This window comes from Aegilops tauschii, chromosome 5 (assembly GCF_002575655.3).
Source record: "Aegilops tauschii subsp. strangulata cultivar AL8/78 chromosome 5, Aet v6.0, whole genome shotgun sequence".
NCBI lineage: Eukaryota > Viridiplantae > Streptophyta > Magnoliopsida > Poales > Poaceae > Aegilops > Aegilops tauschii.
The window spans coordinates 462827488-462843050 of NC_053039.3; the positions used below are offsets into that span (position 1 = coordinate 462827488).

General features: G+C 41.6%; 1 protein-coding gene across 1 annotated transcript; it reads right to left on the reverse strand.

Moving 5' to 3' along the window:
* Positions 1-11154: 11154 nt before the first annotated feature.
* On the reverse strand, positions 11155-13488 carry LOC109763278 (uncharacterized). Its single transcript, XM_020322120.3, has one exon. The coding sequence runs from the start codon at positions 13486-13488 to the stop codon at positions 11155-11157; it is 2334 nt and encodes a 777-aa protein (XP_020177709.3).
* Between the last annotated feature and the right edge of the window lie 2075 nt (positions 13489-15563).

Below are 15563 nucleotides of genomic sequence, written 5' to 3' on the forward strand. Positions count from 1 at the left end.
GGATCCTTCAAATTAAGCATAAAAAAGTCAGAAGATATATTTAGCAAATATATGAAATCTTTAACCTCATTAAAAATGCACTTACATCAGTCCTAGGCATGTTATGAACCATGTCATCCCGATGGTTTCATACAGATGGGCCATCTCCTGTAAAACTTTGAATCCGGAGTCCATGCTGTCACAAAAAAACACAATATTGTATTAGCTATATTAGAGCACACACTAATACCTAAGCCAAATTTAAAATAGTACCGCCGAGGTGAAACATGAATATTCTCTTGTTCGGGCCATTCCAGAAGTTGGTTGTTCCTATCAGGGGCCTCCTGTTGCAAGACAAAGCTCAATTCTTGCTTCACTAAAAGGGCTTCCCTCTGAAGTTCAGTGTCATGGAAGTCCTCCTCAAACTGAAATAAAGCCTGGTTCGAATAATCAATAATGATAGTCCTCTCCATTTTCATTTTCACTGCTAAAAGACCGTATGACGATCACGTGTGCTAGTGGGAGAATATACTGCATTTGGTAAACAAAGGTAAATGGCAAATAAAATAACCAAACTAATTTATAAGAATGAGAAAACATACAATTGTAGGGGTGTGAAACACGTCGTATCTTGGAAAAGGTTCAAGCACGACATTGTTAATCAGCGCATTGGTGCAATGTTCTTGGCTTAACCAAGTCTGCCTTAGCGCCCGTGCTTGCTCATGGAATCCCAAATTGAAAAAATGTGTCTTTCCAACAGAGCTGGTGCCTGCGCTCCTCTCCGCTGCGTCGGTAGTAATCTTACGCACGGCAAGATTGAAGCACAACGGATGGACAACTCCATCTCCTCTGATGGTGTCTCGGATGATCCGTAGGCTAATCTCGATAGGGAATGGGCGGGGGCTATTAATCCAGATTGTGCTGTAAAAAGGAAGAACAAGGTTCATAACAGTCATATGTTTAAGTAAACCTAAACTCAAACAATCCAACTGTGTTGGTGTCTATAACATATGACCTTTTTAACGATAGTATATATCACATCAAATGACCTAAAAAAGTTTGAAATCTCTACGTAAGTTAAGTATTTTTATATTATGCACGAGCAAAAACTTAAACAGATTGCAGTGTTTTCATAGTAGTTTATCACTTGTTCAATATTGTTGGGAGTGACTGGTGTGGAATTATACGATCACTTGTATAAAAATTATACATGTAAAGCGCAGTGGACCTAGACGATGAAGTGCAAACAAGATTAGATATTTAGGGCTGTGAGAACTTACTCTAGTTGTTCTTCGTCTGAGGAAAGCGTGATGAAATCGTACACGAAGTCGACTGCGTGTCGCACTCCCCCAAAAATCGGCATTGCTTCCATTACTGGGGCAAAACGTCTGTCGTAGCACTGGTAAAGCGAGGGAGGGATCAGTGGACGACGGTAAAGTCAGGACCCGTAGGATTTTATTGAGTAGAGATGATGGCCGTAGGGAATTGTGCGACAACAGTTAGGAAGGTGCCCCTTAACGTTCCTTATTTGCATGTTTCCGTAAGAAAAAAACTATCATAAATTAAGGCAAGATCTTTATTTTGATTGCACTATGCAGATAAATCGGAGACGTATTAAATGTTTCCTAATATATGCCTCCCTTTCCCCATAACTTTCCCAATCAAAAAATAGAAAGAAACAGGATAGCGAGCGATCGCTGCAATGCTCGATGCCCACACGGAAAGCGATCGCTGCACCCCCATCATTTAACCGGTGGGCCCTGATGTCTTTCCCTAATAAATATGCCCCCCTGTTTTCAACGGTGTGGCCCAGTGGCTTTCCTCTAATAAATCTTTCCCCCTCCTTGATCCAAGCTTTGGGCTTCGTGGGCATTATAAACCTTTTTTTAACTGGAAAACCTTCATTCAGTTCCTCAAGTTGTCGAGCAAGATCGGTGGCAACAAAACCCTGGGCAAAGGTAGGGACAGCACCCGACCATAGGTCTGGGGTACCTGCCCCATATTGGACCCGAACAGCGCTAGAGCGTCTGCGACATTATTACATGCCCGAGGGCAATGTTCAATTTAGAAGGAACTAAAATTCAAAGAAACAAAAGTTTTAATCTCCCTAAAGAGCACTCCATTTGGACGTTTTGATAACTTGGACCAGTTGCATTGAAGCCTTCTCACGATCCACTAAATTTTGATCACTGAGTCCATTGCGTGATGGCAATAGGGTCCAGCTCCACTTTAATTTGCCTGCAAGCATGCAACAAATAAGCCTTGAACATGAGGTATTTTACTTTCCATCAGCCTATGACGTATTTACCACATCTGCTTTTCTTTTAGCGCTGATGTTGATCAGTAGGCATTGACGTGATATTTATATATAGTTCTTATTGCCAAATATAATTGACATATCCTGGTTGGACTTTACTATTTAGGGCTGCTCGTGCGTTAATGTGGGAGTTGTAGGATTTATAGAAGTATAATAACTTACAAATGTGTCAGCCCATTGTTTTTTTAATATTTTTGAATGTTCTACACGATGATAGCGTGTCTAAAATTCAATGGTAGATGTGACGATGTCCACTTTGTACATCTTCGAGGTAAAGACATTAGGTGCAGAAACAGGTAGTGGAACAATGCTGCCGCCGAAGGATGTAAATATCTTGTGCACGCACATGCATTTGCCTAGTATAGGAAAAAAATTAAACCCTGGCGACTCGTCTCATCTTGCGTCAAACCATATTAGCCTGTACAGCTTCCCAAATGGGGCTCACTGCTCATTCATGGCAGACAAACGAATGATTCGTTCGTGACATTGCAACAAAATCAATTAATAAACCAACAATATGGTAGTAAAACCAACCTTCAATAATACCAAAACACCATAAAGTTTGGATAGTTTGATAATACCAAAACATCATAAATTTTTCAAACGTACGTGTATAGAAGACCCCATAAAGTTATTATCTAACTATTCATATCAAAAATAAATAATTATCAAATCGATCCCTAACAAAGCTGAAGTATAGGAAAATATCTTTGGCATATCTGCATGCATCAGTCCATCTTCAGTTGCTTAAAACCCTCAAGGCCGATCTAATCCCTGCTGGGATGTTTGCAGCTGCTTCATTGTCTTTGACCATTAGCATCTGGACCGTAACTTGGTGTCTGAGCTGTATTGGATCCTAGGAAAGGTGCAAAAACTCAATCATTTAATAAATTGGTTGGATAATAATGAGCACACATCAACTCATCATATATGTACTTACGCTAGTGTTCATCCAGCCCATGCTACGCAAATGACCTATCTGGTGGGCTATCTCCTGTAGGACAAATAAGCCAGAGTGTTTGCTGTGACACAAAAAAGAAATATTAAACGTTATAACGGTCTGCATCTTATGTATGCGATCAATTTAGTAGATTACCTACGACCAGCAGAGGACATGGTATCTTGTTCCCAATCCATGATTTGGGTATTCCAACCAAGGATCCTAGTCTGCAACACATTGTTGAATTCTTCCTTCAGCAATGTGATTTCCTTCCTCAACAATATGTTATGAGTGCTATCTTCAGGATCAAACGTGTTGAAGGATGGATCCATCACGACAACCCTCCTCCTCAGCCGGTTGACTACAAGTAACCCGTACGAGGAATCCGAAAGTTTCAACGGTAGTAGATACTGTGGCAGGTCGACACATGTCAATTGCTATTATAATAAGTAAATCTAACTTTAAGAATCCAGAGTGTTGGCAATCAAGGGCCAATAAAGAATCCAAGTCTATCCTATTTCGCCACGGTCGAAAGCACAATCCCTTTCTCTTCTATACCGAAATCGTCGTTTCATAGTCTATACTAACCTATAAACAGAATTCATGGTTAGATTGCATGACATTGCACGAGGTCAGATTGTCCTCACCTAGATGTATCTACACGTATCAAATCTAGAACCTTAATTCATGGCCTTTGCATGACATTGTTCATGTACAAGGATTCAACTAAAAAATGTATACATGTACCTATGAATGTTTTAGGATTGCCAGTCTAGCTATCTTAGTTTGCTGTGTACCAGAGTGTTCCTACATGATTTGTATATAGCAAAAGAATGTATAATAAGACAACTTACTTTAATGTATCTTGGTCTCGAACGCCCATGATAAAGTGAAATATGTATTGGAGTGCATCTTCCACGGCATGCATTGGTGGGGGAGAAGATCCATGGGCGCAGGCACATCCTCCTGGGGCACAGGAACATCCTCCTGGGGCACGGGCGCACCCTCTTGGGGTGCGGGCGCAGCGTTCCCAATTATCGCCTCCATGGGATAGAAAATTCGTTATTGATCGGAAATTGCTGATGGGATATATGTGAACTTGGGTGGGTGGTGAAATAGGACGCTGATGGAATTTATCAATTTGTTACCATGACATCTTATTGTTTGGAGAGTTAATATTGCCTTCCAAATGATGAACGTCGTTTAATTAAAGACGTTATTCATTTCCTTGTAGAAATTATTTCCAATTGTGTTAGGATCAGATCTTTCTCCCAGTATTAGATAATATCTTCCCAATAACATTATATTCAGCCATCAAACGGTTTATTCCCTACATATATATAACCCATAGGCAACTGCCCGTGCGTTGCAACGGGGTATATATATATTTTTAGTGGTTCAACACCTATATCACATAATATAACCTATAACATGTGGAACAATCTATAGCTTTACCCTTAATTCAATTATGCAAATAATGCCCACTGCTTTTATATGTATTGTTCCATATTCTGGTCGTTGGTATATCTCCCTGGAGAGAAAAATTTGAGCTATAAAATACGTTTTTGCTAACGCACATCTAGATGTGCTTTAAGTAGTATTGCACATCTAAATCACATGTCATTGTTTGTGCATGAAGATTGATGTGGGTAGCTTTTTTCTTTAACTTTATGTTTGAGTGGTTCATATAAATGTGCAAAAACTAAGACACATCTAGTTATGCCCTAGACATACACAATTGACGCCTTCTTGAAAGAAATATCAAGATTTATCTATAAAAAACAGCAGCAGTGAGTCTTGTCAGAAAATAATAGTGCATGAAACACTTAACATTGGCCTTTTATTCCCGCAAATCCGCAAAGTTCAAGTAAGAGTTTATAATGCTCATATTCTTGCGAAAACTAAGAGTACTAAGGGAATAATAATGCAACTATTGTTTGATATATATTCCAATTGGAACAATATCCTTCCATGCGCGCCATGGGCGCACCATCGTGTTAGGATCGATAAGGGACACATGGAGGAGGGATAAGAGAGGGAGATCATGGACCAGAGGATTCAGGCGGATGGGGGCAAGCATGCAGCGGCGGAGGCGTGGGTGCGCGTGTGTTATCCCCGGATCATGCCTGCGTTGGGATCGCACAAGGGAAAGAAGGCTTAGTTAGTTTTTCCAAAAAAAAAATCTACTGCGTGCGTGTCCTGTTTCCTTTTCTGGCTAGCGTGAAAAAAGGAAGGGTGGGGGAGAGACGGACGAAGGACGACGATGTAAGACGAAAGACGGAAGACTACGTTTTTTAAGGTACTGTAGATGTAGAATACATTATTCATATTGCCAAAAGGATAATTCTCAATTCGATCCCTAAGAAAACTGTTGTAACCATTTATTTGCGACATTTCAATATGCATCAGTACATAGTCCGCCGTCCAAAACCCTCAAGGCCGCTCTAATTTGAGCTGGGATACTTCTAGCGTCATTGTTCCTAGCTTGAACAACACCATTGACGTACGCACGTGTTTCATCAAGTGTCATGAGGCTGGCTTCATGGATATCTACGATAAAAATCTGTGTTATATAGTAGTGACATAGTATTACATAAAAAATACATTCAAAACAAATTTAAAATAGAACGCAGCCCCTACCTTGTAGATAATGATGACCATCATTAAGGTTAGGAGAGAAGATGAATGTGCTCTCCCTCATAGTTTGCAAGCATCGCTGCCTCCGATTTACCTGTATGTAAGTAACCACAAGCTTCTCGAACAGATTGTCAGTGCATTGCAAATGGTAGAAGTGATGCCCAACGTGCTCTTCACGTACACGTAAGAAAATTATCTGCCATCTACAAACAAATACAAATGTGAGTCTATCATTGCAACAATAAAATTACAAAAATAAGCATATGAAAATCTCAAATTGTAAAATGGCGCTTACTGAAAGTTCATGAGGCCAATCTCAAGGGAAGGGACGCGGCGTTTATATATTGAATCCCACTTATATTCTATCTGACCATCGTATGCAAGGATAGCAACCACATCTGTGAATTTGAAATCACAATGAGACTCTGAGTTGTACAGCGTAATATGCAAGAACAAATATAAAGATGATGCACCAGTGATGGTTTTGTCCCGTAGCTCAAATATTTCTCCAAACTGTGGGAAGCACGGTGGGCAAATTGTCGACGTTATCTGCTGTGCCGACATCCAAACCTCGGTCATAGAACTTAGTGTGGTGACAAAGTCCATGGCTAGGTACCAGAAATGTCCATCTGGCATTTCTGTGGGGCTGAACCCGACGCGATTGAAATCATAGGTCCTACCGGTTTGTAGCATGCTATTGAAACGGATTGCCTCGCTGTTGTACGCAATCGCTTCCATCTTTGTTCCCTAATATATTTTTATGAATCATAAAAACAATAAGCAAAAAACATGTTTATCAAAATTGTATTTTGAAAATGCGGGCTATAAAGTAGATGATTAATGCCTTACATGCCGATAGAGTAGAATGCACTAAAGGTACAAGTTTCCCATGCCATTCTCTTTGATGTGAGTCTTCCACATGACCCTAGCTTGAATAATCCAGCAGTTCTGATATATGTGCTCCATTTGGACTCGATGAAAATTCAAGTTCCTGTCCGTAGAATAAAACAAAAGGATGAGGTAAAATTATTTTGCAAGGGGAGCATAAAATTAAACAGACAAGGAGCATAACATTGTAGTGGCCCAACACTAATCATGTCAAATTTATACATATTATTCTTGTTTTTCTTATTTATTTTCTTCTTCCTTTTCTTCTTCTTTTTCTCCTTTTTCTACTTCATCAAATTATCTCCTCCTTCCCAGTCCAGGATTTCCACCACCCTCAATTGCACATCTGGCGATTTTTTTTGGGGTTGCATCTCGCAATATAATGCGTAGATTGATTGTGTTATATTTGGACGGGGTGTTTCGGAGCGATGGAAAAAAATGTATATCCTACGGGGTTTGATTATAGCAATATAATATTTTGCAACGATGAAAAAAAACTATTATGTATTTCAGACTCACTGTACATCTGGTTTTAACTAATATACAAGATGAACAAACCGACAAAAGATGTTTTAATCGCCAAGCCAGTTACTATGTTCTAGTGTATGCCATGTGCTACATCTTTTAAGATAAAGACCAAGTGACAAAACAATGGTGATTATTTCAAGAAAATAAAACATTATCTAGTGATGGCAAATAGACGTACAAAAAGATTCTTATATCTTGCCTGTTCATCGGAGGGGTGATGGGTTGACTGATGACAGGAGCTGGCGGCGATGCCGTATGAGATTACCATGGTCGTCGTGTAGGAGATGACTTTTCCTCTATAGAAAGATGGAGACAAATATGGTGCAGCGGGGCTTGTTTATATAAGCATAGTGGGCGGCGGGAAAACGAAATAATTTTGAAAATTTGTTTTTGGCAGGCTAGGTCCCCGTGGGTGACACATCTGTCAGATCTTTAATATTCGGCAACCTATTAAAATTTGTTTATTAATCAAGGAAACAGACATCTCAAAATCGGTCCATGATCAACCGAATTGATTCACATAATATTTAATAAATGCAAATTTGTGATTTATGATCACTTGCCTATGATTCCATATCTGATTTATCACTTGCGTATAGAATCACAATTTGTTGCCTATGAAAGGTTGACTTTCTTCTTTATGGATATTTCTTAACCTTTCTAATTTTCACATTAAATTATTTATTTTTCCCCTTTTATATTCTGTTATTTTCCATTACCTTGATGATATCTTTAATTATGTTATAGGTAATTGCCCTTGCGTAAATCATGTCTTTAATTATTTTATAGGTAATTGCTACGGGACAATAGACAATTTTATTATTTTAGTATAAATCATGTCTAACACATAAGTTTACGATCCTCATGTATATCAAACAATATAATTGGAATACAAATCATTCACTCGACCACAGCTTTGCAAAAGATAATATTGTTTATTATTTTTCATCACAACAATCTGTATAACACACATACGTACAAATGAGAAACAATAGTACAGCAACTAAAGATAATAGTAGTAGAAGTACACACTCCCATAGATAGCACACAACATAATTTTGTCTATCTATGCGTATGGATTAGCAGCAACGGTATTAGACACATGCCCCTCTCTGTGTATGCATTAGCAGAAGCAGCACATCAGCAGCATCTCTCGGTCACGAAAAATTAATCGCTCCATCTCTCTCTCTCTCTCTCTCTCTCTCTCTCTCTCTCTCTCTCTCTCTCTCAACGCCCGAGGGCTGGTTCATCTTGCGAAACATGAAAAAATAAGTACTCTGGTTGCTGCTGCTCGTCGGCATCACAATTTTGCGCGTGGGTAAAACTGCTCTGGCCCTTGGGCCTTTCTCACACACGCACGCTCTCTCTCCCATACGGAGCAGCAGAAGCAAGCAAGCCCACGCCAAGGAGAACACACTGGTAATGAGGTGACCATTGGAGGTAGCAAGAGCATCCCAAAATTATTTTGACGTAAGATAGGAGAGGGAACCTTTTGTCTCTTTTAGGTAGTGTAGATATAGATAAATGGTTTGCGAGTAAGAACGTGTATCGCTGCTGCCATTACTAAAACATGGCATGGGCCGGGCTGAGAGCAAACATGCAACTTGGAATTAGCATGTTTGCTGGGATAAATAAAAGATAACTAAAAATCACATTGTCGTCAAGTATGAGACAACAAGAAAATTAATGGCCCTTGATTATTTGAATCCGAACGATTACATTGATAAATGCTCAAAATGAGCAATGCAACAACTAACATACTAAGAAATATAAATAACAATGTAGACCCCCTCATGCTTGGTCATTTGAAGGTGGTGGTGGCTTCTTGTCGCATGCTTGGATATGCTTCACGACCACCTCCGTCAACTGATTCATTTGGTTAATCAAAATCTGCACCAACATGCTAGTATGCTGCTGTGCCTGCAGAATATCATAGTTGCTGGTACCCCAACCATCTTTCCTCTATGCATTTGACCCCGTGTCACGCTGGATATCCCAGCCTGAGGGGACATGTGCACGAGGGATGTGATGCACCTCACGACGTCGGATTAGGTTATCAAAGTGGTTTGTGGAAAGCGTGGTTGGGAACTGAATAGGCAGATTATGATCATGCATCTTTAGTTTCTTACACTTACGTGAGGATCCCTCACCAAGACCACGATCTCGGTGCGGTTCTTCAACTTCCAGTTGACCTAGATCATCAGGGTGAAGCTGAGTCGTGTCTTCTTGATCTTGATGGTTATCCTCGGAACTATTGGATGACGACATGTCAAAGAAAATGGAGTGCCAAGGGTGGAGCGTTCTGGTTTGGGTGGTGCAAGGGTGGAGCGTTCTGGTTTGGGTGGTGCAAGGGTGTAGCAATTTATAGATGTTTATAAGGAAACATTGATTAGAAAATCCTTCTATGAAGCAACCGAGATGATCACAATCAGAAAATAAAATCTTTTAGAATCAGATTTATGATTCAGCGTGATCAACCCAGTAGTAGTTTACAATGAAAAACAATGAACATGCCATTAAATAAACTAACACTACCAAATTTTATGTAACCAACCCATTTGGAGATATAAAGGAAACACATTTAAGGCTGATGATACACGTTCTGATTTGATGACATGGTTGGTGATTGGCATGATCACTTGCCGTAATATACTATTCGTTTCCGGATATTATATGGGGGATTTTCGTCATTAGATAAACTAACTTGCCGTCATCAAATAGTTACCATATGGATATTTACTAAGTCTGCCGAAATTAAAATTGAGTTATTTCCTTTTCCGGTTTTATTAAGTTATTTTCCATTTCTAGTCAATATTTTTCTTTGAACATCTTTTTATGAACATCATTTTTTTGCATAAGTATCGTCAAACACATTAATTTGAGCACCAATATAATAACTATGAACATGCGGGACAAATATTAGACACTCATACACACTCATACAGCTCAAGGCAGTAAAAATAATTTGAAATACATGTAAGCTTTCAGCATTTTCATGACCACGTATGGTTCATCTGCTCATGAAAACTGAACAGCGTTTAACACTGATTGGAGCAAACCAAAACTTAGACACTCATAAAGCTCAAGGGAGTAAAAGAATTTCAAATACATAACTATATATACTAACAACACGCCTTGATAGCTATAAATCTACATGAAAACTGAACAACATTTAAAACTGGGTGGAACAAATCAAATATTACACACTCATAAAGCTCAAGGCATGAAAACAACATCAGATACATGTATGATTTTAGCCTTTTCATGAGCATGTATGTATTAATCCTCTCGAGCATACATAACATATGTAAACAAATGTATCACACGCACTGAAGTTCAATGTATCAAATGTAACCTGCATGCTAAATGACAAGACATGCATGCTCCAGGTTTTAATCAAACTGTACAAAGAAAATTTAACATGTTGCGGGTCTTTATGAAGCCAAACATTATTTCCGAATCTCAGATTACACATAACACGGTACGCTGTGTGACATGTACATTGCCAGAAACATTGCGATAGTGGAAAACCTATAACAGCGATGAAGGTCCTACTATGACGGCTATTTATTGAAATGCCGTTAGTAGTTCAACTAATTGGAGTATACCTCCAACAACCAAGATACCAAATGAAAAGATATGTAAATAAACCAAATTACAGCAATTCTTGACTGAAGGAAAAGTAAATTCCGTATCTATAAATCCAGCAGGTCTAATAAGACCGGACTTCAGCCTGTAAGTACTTCCTTGTAGACGATGTTCTTCATTGAGGTCAGCAAGGACACGGTCGGTCTTTTTCGCTTCTTTGGATTGTTATTTTGCTTGTTGGACTTCTCCTTCAGCTTCTCCTTCTGAATAAGTATCTTTATGTTTTCTTCACGGTTGCTCGAGACAAAGCAACATAGAGTTGACCATGAGAGAACACCGGATTAGGTAGATACACACCAACAATCGGGATGGTCTGCCCTTGAGCCTTGTTAATCGTCATAGCAAAGCTAAGCCTTATAGAAAATTGCTTCCTCTTAAACTTGAATGGAAACATTTCGTTGTCAGATGGGCATAGAGGTATTCGAGGAAGGAAGACCCTCCTACCAGCGTGTTGTCCAATCACGATTTCTGCATCAATGGTGTTCCTCTCAAAACCTCTAACAACAAGCCTAGTACCGTTACACAGTCCATTAGCTGGATCAATGTTCCTTAGAAGTATGACCGGGCAGTTCAGCTTTAGTTTGAGTGCATGCGGAGGAAGACCATTGGGAGTCAATCCGTTAAGAAACTCAGGAGCGTAGTAGCCATATGGGTCGTCCTCCGCACTGTCAAAGCTATGGTAGATTACTTCATCTCCGTGGAAACGCTCTATCATGCGGATGTTTATCTTGTCGACGTTGTCATTTCTCGTGGAAAGGATGGCGCGAGATGTCATGTAATTCGAATCAGACATGTTGTCATCTAGACTCGGAAACACGTGGTCAATCAGCTTCTCCAGGTCGTCAACCTCGCCTGTAGATGGCAGACAAATGTCATCAGGCAGTAGTATGTTGCCTTGATCGTCGGCTTCCTCTGTGCCATTACCAACCCTGAGCAAGTAATCTGCAAACCACATGTCATTATGAGCCCTCATGTTGGTGATGAGCCGAAGCTGCCGCATACCCTTCCATAGATGAGAACTTCGGAGGCTTGCATCAATTATCTGGCCCCGTGACCCCCTTCTGATGACCGGAAACACCTGCCTAAAGTCCCCGCCAAAAACAACAGTCTTTCCTCCAAAGGGTCGGTCGCATATTCCCATGATGTCACGCATGCTATTGTCCAATGCCTCAACAGCTTGTCGCTTAGTCATGCTAGCCTCGTCCCATAGTATCAATGAGGCCATCCTTAGCAGCTTGGCGGTCTCACTCTGCTTGGTGAAGCTACACGAGGCTCCATCATCGCAACTCAGTGGGATTTTGAACCTCGAGTGGGCAGTCCTACCGCCAGGCATGATAGAAGCAGCGACGCCCGACGTCGCGGTAGCGATAGCAATCTTACCCTCGCCCCTCACCTTGGCGAGCATCGCCCTGTAGAGGAAGGTCTTCCCTGTACCTCCAGGGCCATCTACAAAGAATACACCCCCATCACCTCGTTCAACAGCCAATAGTATCTCGTCGTATGCGGCCCTTTGTTCCAAATTCAAGGAAGATGACAACTTAGTGCCACTTTCATCAAACTCAACGGTTGATTCCTCGATGATCTCTCTGGCCTCGCCCTCAGTTGGGTCAAACACATCATCAATGGTTGGAAGAGCGAAATCAATAATGTCTTTACCCATGGACTGCAACATACCCCTAATGTCAAGCAACACCATCTGCTCCACCTCAGTCGGGGACGTGCGTGTTCGACGGTAGTCATCAGACATAGGCTCGAGGTGCCTATCCCATAAACCGCGCACGTCGCCTGGCTCACAGTGCACCAAGATGGTTGCGAAGAGCCTCCTAAGAGAACATGGCATCGCCCACTGCTCCGCCTCAGTAAGACAGTCGTCGAGCGTGTTGTCAGCCTCGATGAGTCCCAACCTTTCAGCAGCCTCCCTAAAGCTCCCACATACCATGCCGTCCACGGTGAGCAAGTCCTCAAATCCTGTTTTGCCCGTAACATGGTTCAACAACACACGCAGGTAGTATCGCTCCCCCTCGGCAGGATTGGCAGACACGATACGACCTATTTGAAAACGTTCAACCCGCCGCTTCCAGAACTTCTTTCTCTTCTCCCACGTGAAGCTTCCGGGAAAATCCTTGTACAATATATGCCTTGCCCAAGGGTGTTTTTCGTTAGCCTTGAAATACTCAATTAACATGGATTTTGAAGCATTTTCGGAGGAGACAACATTTTTCAAGTCAGCCTGTGCATTGAATGCAACCGTGTGCATATTCGGGAGATGAAGAGCCACCTGCAAGACAGGCGGGTAATTGGCGCACAGTGGGAAGCCAAATATCATCCACATAGCCTCCGGAGGGGTGACCCATCTTGCGTCAATGTATCTCTTGATCTCATCAATGTTACCATCAGCGTCTGGTTGGTCGATGCTAAAAGAAGCCTTATCATGACCCTTATAAATGTATGTGACGGCCTTCATGCTAGAGCAGACCTCAACATTAATGTGGCAATTAAACATCCACAGAAGATAAGGACTATACGGCACAACCCATCGGTTGTCCAACATTTTCCCTCGGACCTTAGCACGTCTTCCATCGTCTCTACGCCGATAAACTGGGTATGAGTCCTTGCCTTGTACCGTGTTCTCATTGAACGGCCGAGGGTATCTGCACTTGCATTCATTGTCTTGCATGCAAACATTCTTCGGATTGAGAGCACCGCATGGTTCGTGCATCATATGTTTAACCACCATTGCATACAATTCCGGATACTTTTGCTTGTCTGGGAGCTCTGCGGAAATGAGTCGGTTATACTGCTTCGGGACGAGAAGCTTGTATGTTGAATCCATGATCAACAAAAAATGTGTGTGTGGGAGGCCCCTCTTTTGGAACTCAACTACGTACACATAAGCAACAACAACACCCAGGACCATTTTCTTGAGCAACGGGTCTTTCATAGCCTCTAGCTTGCAGTAGAACACGCGGGCCACATATCAGGACGATCTTGCGCCGTCTGACCAGGAAGCAACTCATTCGTTATCTCTTCCCATTTAGGGTTGCAAGTCATGGTCAAGAAGATGTCAGGCTTCCCGTATGTATGGACAATTGCCATGGCATCCATATGTCTCTTCTTCATGTCGCGGTCACCACCAGGGTAAGTTCTAGGGAGCACTATTCTTACCCCAACATTGCTTGCTCGCGTCTCCCCCGATGTGATCGCATCAACAACTCCTTTATACAAGTCGGCACAGATCTGCGTCTGGTTCTTCCTGTACCACCTCAACCGACAACTCTCAATCTTGATGTACATGTCAACCGCCCATTGCTGCAGTAGGCGTGCTCCACAGAGTATGGGATTGAAGATCCCAGGCCGTGTTTGCAGCATGTAACAGTAATAGTCTCTCACGGAGACGCATTACCTGCTATTCCCCTCTGCACATGTTTGAGTAACATCGCATGAGCATTCTTTTGAGAAATAAGATATTATTTGTAAAAAAAATGGGACACAAACAACATACCTACATCCTCATCATCATCATGGCCCAGTCTTGGATGTTGTACAAGCTCCCAAGAAACATTACGTTTAGGTAGCTTCGGATGCCAACCTAGCTCCCCCTTGGATAGAATAAGGGATAAGACAACGGTCATATGCTCCTGAGGTCACACGTATACTATGCCTTTCGTTGTTGTTACCACAAAGTGTTATCCTGCGGTCAAACCTTTTGGCTAGGTCATTGCCCTCAACCCAAATTGCAGCGACCTCAGATGACACCGGTCTATTATATCTTCTTTGGTCAAGCCTCTTATCGGTGTTTAGGCCTATCCTATAATCATCGAGGTTGTCCTTGTGTGCACCCAAACTCCTAAATTGCTTGGAGTATGGGTTTTCTTTGAGTATGTCTACCAAACTCTTCACGACATCCTGGTCTAATTGCTTGGTGGCCGCCTTACGATGAGTTAGGTTTGGGTCGTCATCGTAGAAGTACAACTACAGATGTTCTGGACGGGAGCTTGGCCCGAACGAATGCACGTTGTGGTAGATGGTGTCGTGTGCTCGGAATGTGTACACCCCAGACTTCATGTTTGTGTAGTTTTCATCAAGGCTGACGCCAAGGGTTGTGAAGGTGAAATGCCCATTGAAGAACCATATGTTCTCTCGAAAATGTCTAGAATCTGCATCCATGCTGGACCATAGCCTCATAAGCTCTGGGATTGGTTCCGGTTGCTTAAGCTAAATCTGGCCATTGTGACAGCAGAACCCGCCAGTCTCAGACTCAAACTTCCTGGCCTTGCAGTGTTTGCAATTTTTAGCGAGTTTCAGGATGTGAGTGCTGTCTGGGATGTTTGAGTAGACACTGTCAAATGGATCAATCTCGCTAGGATTAGCGCTAGACATGCTTTCTTCCTCGTCATCATCCAATATGTCATTATCGGATCCTACGGGCTTTGTTGAAACATCGCGTTTAAAACAAGAACAAATAATAATTCTAACTACAATAAAGCTCCACAATGTTCTAGTTTAGAGTTGGCCATACCTTCGTTGCGAAACATGTAGTACTCCTCATCCATCAAGTCGGGTGCTGCCGGCTCATCGCCTATGGTGCCGCTTAAGAATACATCGATGTCTTCTGCATTGTCGTCG